This window comes from Cyprinus carpio, chromosome B3, assembly GCF_018340385.1.
Source record: "Cyprinus carpio isolate SPL01 chromosome B3, ASM1834038v1, whole genome shotgun sequence".
NCBI lineage: Eukaryota > Metazoa > Chordata > Actinopteri > Cypriniformes > Cyprinidae > Cyprinus > Cyprinus carpio.
This window is the reverse complement of record NC_056599.1, coordinates 20188741-20203362: the sequence shown is the minus strand read 5'-3', so window position 1 is coordinate 20203362 and position 14622 is coordinate 20188741. Positions and strand designations below refer to the sequence as shown.

General features: G+C 38.0%; 1 protein-coding gene across 1 annotated transcript; it reads right to left on the bottom strand.

Annotated features, from left to right (window-relative positions):
• Positions 1-1807: 1807 nt before the first annotated feature.
• LOC109113394 (protein flightless-1 homolog) lies at positions 1808-14154 on the bottom strand. The gene is made up of 30 exons (XM_042720152.1): positions 13876-14154; positions 13013-13123; positions 12852-12923; positions 12025-12105; positions 11731-11816; positions 10899-11060; positions 10657-10760; positions 10380-10555; positions 10062-10219; positions 9872-9956; positions 9344-9491; positions 9016-9149; positions 8727-8939; positions 8438-8617; positions 8268-8350; positions 8102-8176; positions 7925-8008; positions 7677-7848; positions 7484-7588; positions 7003-7194; positions 6687-6875; positions 6445-6584; positions 4934-5135; positions 4630-4784; positions 4474-4534; positions 4222-4350; positions 4029-4135; positions 3352-3457; positions 3205-3270; positions 1808-3099 (listed from the first exon to the last, which is right to left on the bottom strand). Exons 1-30 carry the CDS (start codon positions 13936-13938, stop codon positions 2965-2967), a joined length of 3774 nt encoding a protein of 1257 aa, XP_042576086.1. The 5' UTR covers positions 13939-14154; the 3' UTR covers positions 1808-2964.
• Between the last annotated feature and the right edge of the window lie 468 nt (positions 14155-14622).

Here is a 14622-nt window from a genome sequence, read left to right as displayed (position 1 = left end):
AATGTGTATGGGATGGATACACTCATGCTAAAACAAATAGGTCAATCAATTAAGGGTCCATTAACACATATCATCAATGTGTCACTAGATCAAGGGAAATTTCCTGAGTCATGGAAAATTGCTAGTGTCATTCCTATATTTAAAGGTGGCAATTCCCTTCTTACATCTAATTACCGACCGATTAGCATTTTGCCAACAGTATCTAAAGTTTTTGAAAAATTGGTTGCTAAACAAATCATCAATCATCTTAATTGCAGTTCTTTTCCTTTGCACTCAATGCAGTTTGGATTTAGGGCTTATCATTCTACAGAGACAGCAACATGTTATTTTCTGGAAAAGGTTAAATCAAATATAGACAAAGGAGGAATAGTGGGAGGAATATTTTTAGATCTTCGTAAAGCATTCGATACAGTTAACCATTCAGTTTTACTGCACAAACTTCATGCATTTAATTTTTCTTCAAAATGTATTAGTCTTATTAACTCATATCTTTTATCTCGTTCACAAAGTGTAAGAATTGACCAATATAATTCCACCCCCTTACTATTATCAACTGGTGTTCCACAGGGTTCAATTTTAGGTCCAATTCTTTTTAGTTTATACATTAACGAGTTACCATCTTTGTGTAAGAACTGTGACACTTTGATGTATGCAGATGACACAGTTATTTTGGCCTATGGAAAATCTGCAGAGGAAGTTGCCTCTAAACTGAGGCCATGTCACTGATTTCAATCTGGCTTGAACAATCCTGTCTGCAATTGAATATATCTAAAACAGTTACCATGTTTTTTTCTAAAAACAATATAAATATAGAACCTGAAATTTTTATATCTGGAGAAAGGTTACAGGTCGTCACAGAATAATAAATATTTAGGATTATACATAGATTCAAATCTCAATTTCAAAACTCACATCAAAAAAGTTAGAAATAGGATTAAGTTCAGTCTAGCAAATTTCAGATTCATTAGAGATTTCATGTCAACAGAAGCTGCTAAATTATATTTCTTTTCCATGATTTTATCCCACATAACATATTGTTTAATAAGCTGGTCCAATACTCACTCTACAACAATAAAACCATTAGAAAGATTATACAAACAAGCATTAAAAATACTGGATAAAAAACCATACCACTACCACCACTGTAGTATTCAGAGGAAATATCAGTTACTTACCTGGGATAATCTAATTAAATTCAAAAAACATTTGTTTAATTTATAAAAATTAGATATGGCTTAGCACCTTCTCCACTATGTGATTTTATACATTTTAGATCCAGTGAGGGTTAGGATAACTAGAGGAGCAGTGAGGGAAGACTGCATCATACCCCGGAGAAAAACAGCTTTTGGTCAGGCCGTCTTCTCCGTAAGAGCAGTTCAGCAATGGAACACAGTGCCGGCAACCATTAGAGTCCTTGTCATTCTTTTCATTCAAAAAGAATGCAAAAAAATGGCTTGTAGAGAGCCAAACTTGTGGGCACTAATGCTTTTATGTGTGTATTTAAATATTATATCATTTTTATATGAATTGTATTTATTAACCATAATGTGTTGTATGCAAATTTTTTTTTTTTTTTTTTTTTTTTGTGATTTTGTACTTGTGATTATTTTTAAAGGTTGCCTTGTTTAAATCTGGCTGGGGGACTACCGATGAAAATTAGCACTTTTGAGCTAACTCGGGTACATTTACATTGTTTTAATGTTTATTAATGTACATTGTCCCCTTTCAAATAAATAAATAAATAAATAAATAAAAATAAATAAATGCATGCATACAATGACAAATACTCCATGAGAGTCAGATACAGATGTGCGATGAAACTTTATTCAATACAAAATACATAAATAGAGCATCTGCAGGTGAAATCAGTGGCAGAAAATATTTCTACACATAGAAATACATTTATATATGCAGACAAAAAAGCTGCGGTGACAAAAAGAAACAAAATAGGGCAACTCACCGTCAACTGCAAAGAACTATTTTACCTCTCCCAATCCCTTTTATGACAGCCTTAAAAAATTTGATTAGCATAATTAAAATAAGAATATTTATTATCTGACTAAAATTTCCCTGTCCAAGTTCAACAAATATTCAAAATTAAAAAAAAAAAAAAAAAAAAAAAAAATCTAGTAGTCCATACACAGGACCATAACTTTTCCTCTCTCTCCACTGGATTGCCGGTTACAGACTGTGTTTTTCATTAAAAATCACTGGGTTCCACTCAGTTATCTGCTGCATTGGTATAGATGTACGGGGCAGTTTAAGGGCACATAACTCAAAATACATCCCACACTAAATTGTGCAATTCATTATTCCATCAGCATTGGCATCAGAGTCAACATCCCAAAAGTGAAGCAGTAAAACAAATCAAGCTAATGGAAAGACACATTCAAAGGCAAAAAAAAAAAAAAAAAAAAAAAACAATCTGGTGTGAGAGGCACCAAAAATCAGCATCTTGTTTAGGTGATATCTGAAACAGACATAAGTGTTGTGCTTTCAATAACGGAAAGTTTTGGCAGTGTGTGATGTGCATCTACAGAATTAAACATGAAAGGTGTAACCTATACAAATGATGCAAGGAGTCGTCTTTAAAATAACCGCTGCAAATGTAGAAAATGTAAACAGGTATGACAATTCACTTGTGCAGCCAGATGGTTAAAAATGTAGACTCTCCCTCAACAGATATGTTCTTCTTAAAACATCCCTTAAGGAATACAGCATCTGATCTCTTGAGGTAATGCTAACCCAAGTGCTGTATCATTTAGACCCTTCCTTTGATGTCAAATCTACACATAAATATAAAATTCAATAATATTGCTTCAATTAGCAAATACATGTGTGAGCTTTTTAAAGAGAGTGATGCAGTGCACATTAATAATGTATGGTCTGTTGTGAGTGGTGTTGTTTTCTGAACCCTAATGCTCAAACTGTATTCAGACAGACTGTGTGAGGTGTGAGGCTGGTTTATGCAGGTGCGGTCTTGAAGGCGCTCCATGCGTGGAAACAGCGGGTGAAACAGTGAGGCTCGTTGCCCTTGCGCACCAGGCGCAGTTTTCTGGGGTGCTCTGCGTCCTTGGACCTCATGTGCTGAATATAGACCTGATTGAAGGGTGACACCAATGTTAAGCAGGCACAGGAAAGGCCTGAGGGCAAGTGTGTAAAGATAAAAACTAAGTGCTGGTGTACAATAAAACTGCCACTGACCTGACAAGCCTTCAAGCTCAGTTTAATCTCCACCTGGCTTGTCTGTGTGCCAACCCACATGTAAACCTGTGAAACAAGCAAACAAGCAGCTCAGCAACAGAAATCACTGCTAAGAGAATCTGTTTGACTGCAAACATGAAGCTCTACCTCTTTCCCATTGTCCAAAAGCATGATGTCGTCATCGGCCAGGTCATCTTGACAGAAGTCAGAGCACTTCTCTGATATAGCAAAGTAACCCTTCTCATTGGAGCACCTGAGACAAAAGGACAAATCTACTGTTGATGTATCACATATGACAAAATACAAAAAATATAATAAGTTACAAAACCAGTACATCTACAGGTAGACTACCGTCTAAAAGTTTATGCTCACAATGGCTACATTTGATCAAAAACACAGTAAAAGCCATATTGTTAAATCTCATTACCATTTAAAATACATATTTCTTTCTATTTAAATTTCTATTTTAAAAGTGTAATTTATTTCCGTGATTATCAGCATCATTACTCCAGTCTTCAGTGTCACATGATCCCTCAGAAATCATTCTAATATACTGATTTGCTGCTCAAGAAACATTTCTTCTTATAATAAATGCTGAAATCAGTTGTGCTGCTTAATATTTTTGTGGAAACCATGATACCTTTTTTTATTCTTTGATGAAAAAACCCCCCCAGCATTTATTTATAACCTTTTGTAACATTATAAATGTCTTTGCTGTCACTTTTGATCAAATTGAATGCATCCTTGCTGAATAAAAGCCATTCATTTCTGAACTTTTGAACAGTAGCGCATTTAAATAAATTAAACTGAAATGAAATACTCACCTAAACAGTCTAGCGTATTTCATGTACTCTGCATCTTCATCGTATGGTTTCTGTGAGCCGATGCCAACCCAGAAGAAATTTTCTGGCTCTTCTCCTTCATTTATCACCTGAAGAAAAGGGAAAAAGAAAACAAATTGTAAAAAAAGTTGAGATGTAATGTGCATGTTTTGATGTTCATAAACAAGGTATGAACCTGCTTGCTGTAGGTGTCATCAAACATGGTGTTCATGATGTCCTCTGCCAGTTTAGCTTCATCTGGGTCTGCTGCTCGGCCCACCCACGTGTACACGATCCCCTGGTTGTCTGTACTTTCAAATGGCACCTACAGAAATAACGTTTGAGTTATTAACTGTTTATAAACCACTGCAAATTATCTTTACTCCTTTATAATTATTTGATGATTTATAACACATGAACAGGTTGTATAAAGTACATTAATGTTTACCTTCAGTATGAAGCAGAATTCAGAGTTGAGGTTACTGGAATCTGTGGCTATTTGAATAGTCCTAAAAACACAACAGAAACACCATGTATGTAAATTCTTTTACTTTAGACATAGCAGATGAAAACATGCTAGCTGGACAAAACACAGTATAGTTACCTGGTGCATAGCGCACTTCCGTTTGTCCTGATGTGGTATAGGCTTGGCTGCACACTGTCCACTTTTAGCTTCCTCTTGCCTTTGTGGATGATGAACTTCCTCTTGAAATGTGACAAGAACTTAAGATTCTCCTGCTGCTGGGTCATCCTCACAACCTGAAATATACACAAGATGATGACGTCTTCTTAAAATAAAAGTCGTAACATTTATGATACATATGAGGATTACACAGTCAAGGCAACAGGATGAACACAATGAAGTTACATTTCATAACATGTACATTAACCGTGCAAACATGTGGTACCTCCAGTTTGCCTGGGAACAAGCTCTCAAACTTCTTCTGCAGGCTGAAAGTGAAGGTCAGCCAGCCCATGTTGGAGGCCTCACGGCCCTGCCAGAAGTAAACCACACACTGGAAGTCTTCTTCAGGCTGTTTGTCCTCATCGTCTCCCTCTTTCTCTTTGTCTTTCTCCTGATCATCCTCATACTCCACTGGCACCCAGTACCTAAAACACACACAAATATCCCATTATTTTATTGAAACATGAAAGTGTTGAGTATTTAAACAGTGGTCTCGAACTTAATTCCTGGAAGGCCACGGCTCTGAAGAGTTTAGTTTCAACTAGCTCCAGATCACACCTGCTTGGAAGTTTCTAGTGATCCAGAACACCTTGATTAGCTGGATCAGGTGTGTTTGATTAGGGTTGGAGCGAAACTGTGCAGGGCTGTGGCTAGGGTGGCCAAACGTGCCATTTTCGCAGGACACGTCCTGGCCAGGATTTCTATATTGCCTAAAATATCCAGGTTTTGGCTTATGTTTCCTGTTTTCATACTTAATGACGGTAATGATCGTTTGACCAATAACATGCAGACATTGTATGTAATCGACCAATCATGGTGCGTGAGAAGGTGGGATCTACAGAGAACGGTCAAAGCGATGCAAATACGTGTACATATTAGTGTTGGACTTGAAGCAGCATTGAGCATACCAATTGGTGTATGACATCAAAGTACCGTGAGAGCGATTCAAAAGCACAAGAAACCGTCTGCTCTCTAGAACTCTCACGCTACTTTATACAACAATTGGTCTGCGCAGCGCAAACAAAGCCAAAACATAGATATTTTAGGCAATATAGAAATCCTGGCCAGGCCGTGTCCTGCGAAAATGGCACGTTTGGCCACCCTATCTGTGGCCCTCCAGGAATTGAGTTTGAAACCAATGACCTAAAACAATGAAGTTATTATTTTTTTTATATCAGTAAAGCACAAAACACACTGCACGATTTTAGCAATCCTATAAGATCACTGCATGTCACACTGTTTGAAAATTATTTAATAAACTTGGCTACGACATTTACGATGATGACACCTATTTACTCATATGCTACGACATTATTATAGAAGAATAATGTTGATTTCATGTCGCATTTTTATTGGTTGGTCAGTAAACTTGCATCGTACCAGCGAACACACTGTGCGATGATCATTCTGTATCGTAGGCTATCTTTGGATGCAAAACCATGACAACGGCCGTCTTTGAACCTCTCTCACTGTACGACACAGGACCACCTATTAGGAGTCACGATTGTTTTACGATGCCCATCTTTCGTCTGGGACAGCCGAAAATCGTGCAGTGTGTTTAGAGCTTAACATGCATAAATTGACGCCAGCCCACAGAGGATGAGATTTAATGGAAAGGGTGTGCTATGTCTTTTTTTGGCATCTAATGATTTGATCTAGTTAACAATCATTATTGTGTCCATCTCAGAATTGGTGGATTTTTGCAGTTAATTTTAGTGAAACCCTCTGACCAACCTGCAGAGAAATACGTAGCAATCCTGAGTATAGAAGTGACCAAACTCCTCTTCGGGTAAACGGGCAAACTTCTTCCCCTCCAGAACGAATCCCTCCATGCCATCCAAATCCTCGTTCCACTCCTCCATCATCTGCTCCGCCTGTCAGAGTTACAACAAACCCAAGAAGACAATGAATTTTACAGAACTGTAGCAGAAAATGAAAGGTTGGGTTGTTAAATGAGCTGTTATTTCAGCTCTTACCTCTGTGAGAGGCATTGCTGGCTGTCTAGGAAGGAACAGAGCTGTTAGGTCGGCTTTCATCTGATCCTTCTGCTCTGCATCCTTCTTCACCTTTCCACTCAAGCCCTCATTTTGCTTTACACTCTCTGCGTTCCTGGTATAATCCACCTTCAACACGTCATCCCAATTCTTGAACTTGGATTTGAAGACCTGTTGAGTGTAACATGGTAATATAACAGGAATTAGAACACTCTGTAAAAATGTGGTTTCGTTTAAAAGAATGACGGTAAATAAAAGGTCAAAGCGTTTTTTTGTTCTTTTATTTTGTCAATTTTACCTGGCACTCTGTGCCCTCCAGATTACGGATGACCACGGCGTGTTTTGGCCGATGGAGCATACTGCACACCTCTTGGCCCAGCTTCAATGCAGCTGCCCTCACAAGACGTGGGGACTTACGGCCAATCCAAATGAAGACATCCGACCAGCAATCTACGATGTAGACACCTTTAGTGTCTAAAAGGCCTTGTACCTAAAACAAGATATTCCACCAGTTAAGTGCTTTTTTCAGGTTTCTTTGATGAAAACAAAGGTCAAAAGAACAGCATTTATTTGAAACAGTACAAACTTTTACGCTGTTACACAAATTTGTCACTTTTAATAAATCTAATGCATCCTTGCTAAATGAAAGAATTCATTTGTTTTTTAAAGGAATCTTATCGAGCCCAACATTTGAAAGGTAGTGTACATATTCATTTTTTATGCTGCTAAAATCATTATGTAAATGATAAATCAAAGCAGTCTGAAAAACTCTGCATTACCAGTCTTTGCTCTGGAACCACATCTAGCTTGAGCTTGTCCTTGTGCTCCACAGAGAGTTTGTAGTTGATCTGAGGAAGTTCAAGGTATCCCAAGCCCAAACCAACCTAACAGACCAAGAAAGTACAAAATCTTATATTATAACATAGTGGTTTTGAAAAGGAATACACAACAAATTATAGACCATTCCCTGACTTTATAGAGCTTGGGTCGAACAGGAGTGAAGTCATCTGGGACATGTTTCTTGATTTCCTCCGGCTGTCCCCCAAGAATTTCCCAGAACTCTGGAGGTTCGTGATTCTGCATCAAAGTTGTAATCTCTGCTTTGCCTTTTCGCTCATTTTTGTTGATCTTCTCAGCAAATAACCTATAAATAACATAGGCACTACTGCAAATCTGAACCACAAGAGGGGGGGAAGACGGCTTATTTGTTGGCATCTTACCTTGCTTTTGTAGTCCCACCAAGTGTTGCATTGCCTCCTCTCCAAACAAATATCTCAAGACCAGTGTCCAACAAAAAGACAAACTTGAAATCAGAGAGAGAGAGAAAAACAAAACATTATCAGACTAAATCAATCCCATAAAAAAACATAATACAGCAAACAGCACATTAAGCTCACCGGGGGTCGAGTGAGGACGCTTTCAGAGGCACAGATTCTAATCTGATGTTCTTTTTCCCATAAACCCTGTACAACCTGCCCAAAATACAAAACAAACAGGATCAGAGCGAGTCAGATCAGGGATGTACTGGATAGACTGTCCTGGGTGTTGTTTTTGGTGGGGCACCTGGTTTGGTATTGAGTGTCCTCTACTGTGTAAAATCCACTGGCAGTTCCACCCTCAATATAAGAAATCTCATTGTTGAACACCTAAAATGACACAGTACAGAGAAACATATATGCTGATAATGCAAAAATACATCATTTTGTGTAGAAAACAGTGTTTGTTTTACTGACTGCAGTGAATTCTTCACTCTCGTCTCCCATCTCCTCTCTGATAGTCCTGCACTCAGCACCCAAATAATTACGGAGATTGACAGCATGGATGGCAGAGCCGGCTTTCTTATCAAGGGTAGCTTCCTGCCCGATCCAGTAATAGATGTGCCAGTTCAGAGCTCCATTGTCATCTAAGAACGTCTGCAAAAGTGCATTACAAAACATTCATTGAAAGAATCTCATAAAAAAAACTATATGTAAATAACAGTACATTTAAGTAACAAGAAAAAAAAAAAGGTCCGGGCCTGACCTTGAGAACAATGTAACAGTCTGCCTCATAGAACTTCCCAAGGAAGGCCTCGTCCACCTGGATGGGTATGAAGTTTTCTATCTGCCAAACGGTAACACCAGGGATCTGGCCCACATCCTCCATGAAGAACTCAGAGTAATCCAGCTGCGGTTTCTCCAGGTTCTTGTCCCATCGTTTGGTTTTCAGATCAGAGTATTTTAAGTCTCCATTCTCCTAAAAGATTGTGAGACACATGAAGAGCAGGAATGTTTGGACATAGGTTCCCCCACGAGCTCTGCTGTTCTCTTACCTCGATGGATTTGTTCTTCTCCTGAGCCACGTCTGACATTCCCTTCAGCACCTGTTTAGCCTGATCATCCTGGGCTGAGTCCTTGCGTCTCCTTAGCCTCATTTTTCTGGCCATATGGTCTCTTGGGCTATTTCCTGCATAATACACAAAGATTATCATAATACACAGTTAGATTTTATGTTTTGTTGCTTCAGATTCAGGATACTGAGCTAACAACAGTTAGGTACATACGCACAACAACACCACCTCCACTCTGAGAGAGAGAGAGAGAGAGAGAGAGAGAGAGAGAGAGAGATAAAAAAAAGAGAGAGAGAAGCATGTATTGTACCTCCACCAGCTGCTGCCACAGTGGCTGGAGACGCACCAGCCAATCGCAGTTGGTTCTGCAATGAGAAGTCTATGTTGTACCACTCAGCTGTCCTGTCCACTGGTTTAGGGGGCATTACTAGATTTGGATTCTCACGGACATCCAAAACCTAAAAACAATCAGTGTCACAATAACAACTTTATTCAGCATTTATTAACTGTTTTAACATATGCACAAGTGTTTGTTGCTTTACTCTTATAAGTACATATTTTAAGAAATTATTCTAATATGTTGATTTGGTGCTCAAGAAACATTTCCTATGAAAATTGCTTAATATTTTTGTGGAAACTGTGATCATTCAGGAATCACTGATGAATCGAAAGTTCAAGAGAACAGTGTTTTTTTAAAATAGGAATCGTTTTGTAACATTATAAAAGGAAAAAACATACTGGCCCCAAACAGTAGTGTAGGTAATAATAATAATAATAATAATAATAATAATAATAATAAGATTTTTTTATTTTTCCTTTTTCAATAAAGTGTTCTTACCTCTAGGTCAGTGAGGAAATGAATGGCCTCTGGTAACGTCACAAGCCGGTTCTTGTTCAAAACCAGCTTTTTCAATTTTCCACACCTGGGCAAATCAAAAAGCCACATATTATTATTATCATCATCAATATCATATACATTGGTTTTTATAAATGATGTCAAACTATCAATAAACTGTGTCAGTTCTCACCTGCAAAGCCCCTCTGGAACAAGCTCCAAATTATTATTTGCAGCCATGAACTCAACCAGGTTGGACAATTTTCCCACACCAGATGGAAGCCCATCAAAATCAATTTTGTTTGAGTTCACATACAGCTTCTTCAGCTTAGACAGCTTGCAAATGGCAGACTGCATATCACATCAAAAGGGGGGGTGGGGACAAGATTAGCAACAAATATATCAATGTAAGCTGAATGACAATACATGCACAAAAACACTTTCAAAGCCAAACAACATCTGTAAGTGTTACGTTCCTCTGTTTTACCTTTTATGGCAATGAGGGACTTACAGGCAGGGATGTGAGCTGATTCCTAGAAAGGTTGAGCGTCTCGAGTTTAGTCCACTGATCTATGCACAGTGACAGTTCAGATATCTGATTGCTGCTCAGATTTAGCCGTTTGAGATTAGCCAGCGAATACAAGCATTCTGGTACCCGCGTCAGATCATTGCAGGACAGGTCCACGTCTACACAGACACACACAAGATTCATTACACATGGAGCAACAGCAATTACAGATACTGATGATTGTTTTACAGAGAGCACAGCAACACCCCTGGATCTCTACCTGCTAGGTTAGTGAGGCCCTCCAGACTCGTGGGCATATTATTTTGAGTACGCTGAGTGTTCCTTAAATGAAGGGTTTGAAGGGCCACCATAGCAGGTAACTGCCTGTTACAACAAAAGCACACAAGCGACACAGAGTTTATCAGAGGCAATGCTGATAACACAATGAGGTCATCTGAAATGAATGTAGCCTATGGCAGTGTACATGGAAATAAAACAAGTCATAAAAACCATCTGCCTTACCTCAGCTGTGCGTGCATAAGCGGATTATTATTGAGTATGAGGGTCTGCAAATGGACCAAGCGTCTCATCTGAGGAGGCAGACTGTCCAAATTATTGTCACTTAGGTCCAGGTACAGCAGATCAGTGAGGTTAATGAACAGCTGATTTGATATGTTATCAATGCTGTGAGAAAGAGCAAACATCAGAGATGAGTATCAGGTTACATGTGTTCACAGAAATCCGCGGTTGAAATCATTATGATGTAACCCCCGCATTTGAAAAAGGGATGTAGAAAAGTCATGTAAATATCCCACTGGCATTTTTATATCAAACACACATTTTTTTAGTCATGTCAAGCTCTAAAAAAATTTTTTATCAGGTAAAAATATTTTCTAAAATCATTATCATTGATTTTTATCCAGTAAATCACAAACACTTAGAAATGTCATGGGGCCTTTAAATACAGTTGTGGACAATATGAGGGCCTTGGAGGTAAAAAAAAAAATTTGAGAACCATTGATATAGATGGATGCTCCATTGGGTTTTTAGTATCTTGTGCCATGTGCATAGCATTTCTAAGATGGTGTGTGAAGTTAAAAATAGTTCAACTTTTAAAAACATGTCTCAGGATCCCTGCGTTCTTTTCCATTCCTTCAGCTGCACTCAGTCTGGCTATTACTGGGCACAAAAATGTATCCTTTGAGTAGGCCCCCCAATCATCCTCCTAAGATATCATCCAAAATACCATGATAACAGATCAATATATATATATATATATATATAAAAAAACTTTTTTAATAAATGTGTGTTTTCATGAGTGAACATTATTCCTCACTTCCAAGAAAGACCATACCTATTGTGACTGAGGTTTAAGACCAACATGTTTCTGGAGTTCTCCAAATCCCGGGGGATTTCTGTTAGTTGGTTGTAGCTCAGATCCTGAACAGAAAGGGGGAAGAGCACATCTAAACACACAATACACAACACACAAACACATAATACAGCACACAATCCATGACAAATTCGCATAGTTTCACTAATCAAGACACACACCTGTTTACATAAAATGAAATAATTTTGCACTTAACCGAGATAAATACTTCATTCACCCAAGAGAGAAATAAACACAAAGTAATTCTGCACATACCAGCACAGAAAGATCATCCAGCTGAAAAATATCATCAGGAACACCAGAGTTCTTCAGGTTGTTTGCTCTGGCCACAACCGCCTACAGCAGAACAACAAGGGCAGATTAAACTGCGGTCTATGCATCGAAAATGAATACAGAAAAATTGTGGAAAATAATGCTGCGGTATTTCAAAATACAGTTAAAAAATTTGGCGTCAGTAAGATTTTGTAACATTTTTTGAAAGACGTCTTATGCTCACCAAGGCTACATTTATTTAGCAAAAAAATATTTAAATATTATACATTAGATAAAATATATTTTATAAAAGAAAATATTTTTAATTTTTAATTAATTCCTGTGTTTGCAAAACTGAATGGCTCCATAATTCCAGTCTTCAGGGTCAAATGATCCTTCAGAGATTTAGTGCTCAAGAACATGTTCATTATTATCTTCAGTAGTAACACTTTACCATGATATACTTGTCATGATTCTTTAAAGAACAGAAAGTCCAAAAAACAGCTTTTATTTAAAATGTAATACTCTGAAACATTAAACAAAACATTAATAGAAATATTTTGTAATATTATAAATGTCCTTACTGACACTTTTAATGCATCCATGCTGAATAAATGTATTAACTTCTTTCAAAAAACAACAATGACAAAAACGTCCTACCCCAAAATTTTGAATATGTATGTATATATGTATATATATATATATATATATATATATATATATATATATATATATATATATATATATATATATATATATATACATATACTTATGTGAAAAGTAGGCAGAGGAACATGTGATCGACAGTATTATGAAATATTTCACATTACCCTCAGGTTGGGAAGACTTGACAACTCTCCATGCAGTGTAGTCAGGCTGTTGTGACTCACAGACAAATGTTCCTGATTTCACACAAAAGACCCAAGGATGAGCACTGACAGTCTAACTGCAAAATATGAAATTGTGACTCGGCGTTGCAATTGACAATCACCAGTTTCTGAAGGGAGGCCAGTTCCTCTGGAAGATAGCAAAGCCCCGTTCTGTTCAGCTTCAGCCATCGCAAGCTGGTCATAGACTTGACATGCTCCGGAAAATAACCCCCCTGCGTTCAACAGAAGAGATACAAGCATCACAGTCTCAAATCTGACCATCAAGAGTCGGTTTCTGTGTCAGGGATTTGACAGTTTTCGATGGATCTGCTACACTGATGTCATTTTCCAAACAGGGCTACTCGCATCAGTCTGAAGCCTAAATTCAATCTAAACCTGGTGCAATGATGTCATTTCAAAAACTCTACAGAGAGATTATGGGGTGTGTTCGCTATAGCAGCAATATGAGACGGAGATAAAAAATTTGCATGCTGTTCACAGTCATCTCAAGATGAGCAGATCTGACTGAAGTGGCTTTATACAAGACAGAGACTCAGTACAAATTTACTCAAGTGAACTGACACACTTGTGTAATAGCGCTTAAGGAACTCATGTAAAAGAATTCTGCATTTAACATCCTTAAGAAATCTTATTTTTCATATACATGCTGATACCGTGTGTTGGACTGTTTTGAAAGCCCATGTCAGCAGCAGCGCAGTTCATCTGTCGAGGCCACCCAACACATATGACTCGCGAACAGACTTCTAGTTATTTCCTCGCTGTCACAGTTTGATTGACAGCGACACATTTTGACAAGTCGCGAGCTGACGCCCAGTGTTCGTCCGAGCTAGCAGAGTTAGCACTGCTAGCTCACCAGCTCAACCTGTTTTGACACGCTGACTAACCTACATCTCTTTCCTCGCTTGAGCGAATGATTTATTTACGATACCCAGTACATATAGACGTCTCAAAGCAGAACTCGTACCTTAAAGTCGTTCCCACTAAGGTCCACTCCCCTGATGAAGGGGAGAACTCCGGTCGCGGCCATGTCTAGTTCAAGATATGGCAGCAGTCGCAGTCTATTTCTGTTTGGCAGCGGCTGCTGGTGGAGCAAACACTCTCCCCCGCTCACATAAGCACAGCCCACTGACTGCTCCGCGTTACCAGCCACTCACAAAAAAAGTTATTTCTGTTTAGACAAAACAATAACTGTTGGTTAAACCCGCCCGTGCTGAGCTACACCCCGCTGCAGCTGACTCAGAACTGATTTTTTAATGAATCATTTGCAGTGCCATATACACTGACAGGGCCTGACACAAAAATATGATGGGTTGGCTGCCTCCTCTCCTGTGATAATGGGTCCATCACAACATTCGGGATTTTTACATATTTTGTTTTTTAAAGCATTTTTAGCTACTGAGTCCATATAACATTTACATTAACGTTACATGTATGCATTTAGCAAACACAATACAAAGCAACTTAAAAAACAGCAACGAAATTCTTCAACAATATATGCTTACAGATGTAAAGGCCTAATATATATATTAACTACGCATAATGCATGTTAACATAATTACCAAAGACTATAACAATAGAAAACAATTGCATAAAATAAATATTGTTCATTAGTATAACTCACTACTTGCTTTAAACTAACTGTAATGATACAATAATGTAAAAAGTGACCAATTATGGTATTTAGAATGCATTATTAATAACTTTTCCTGAT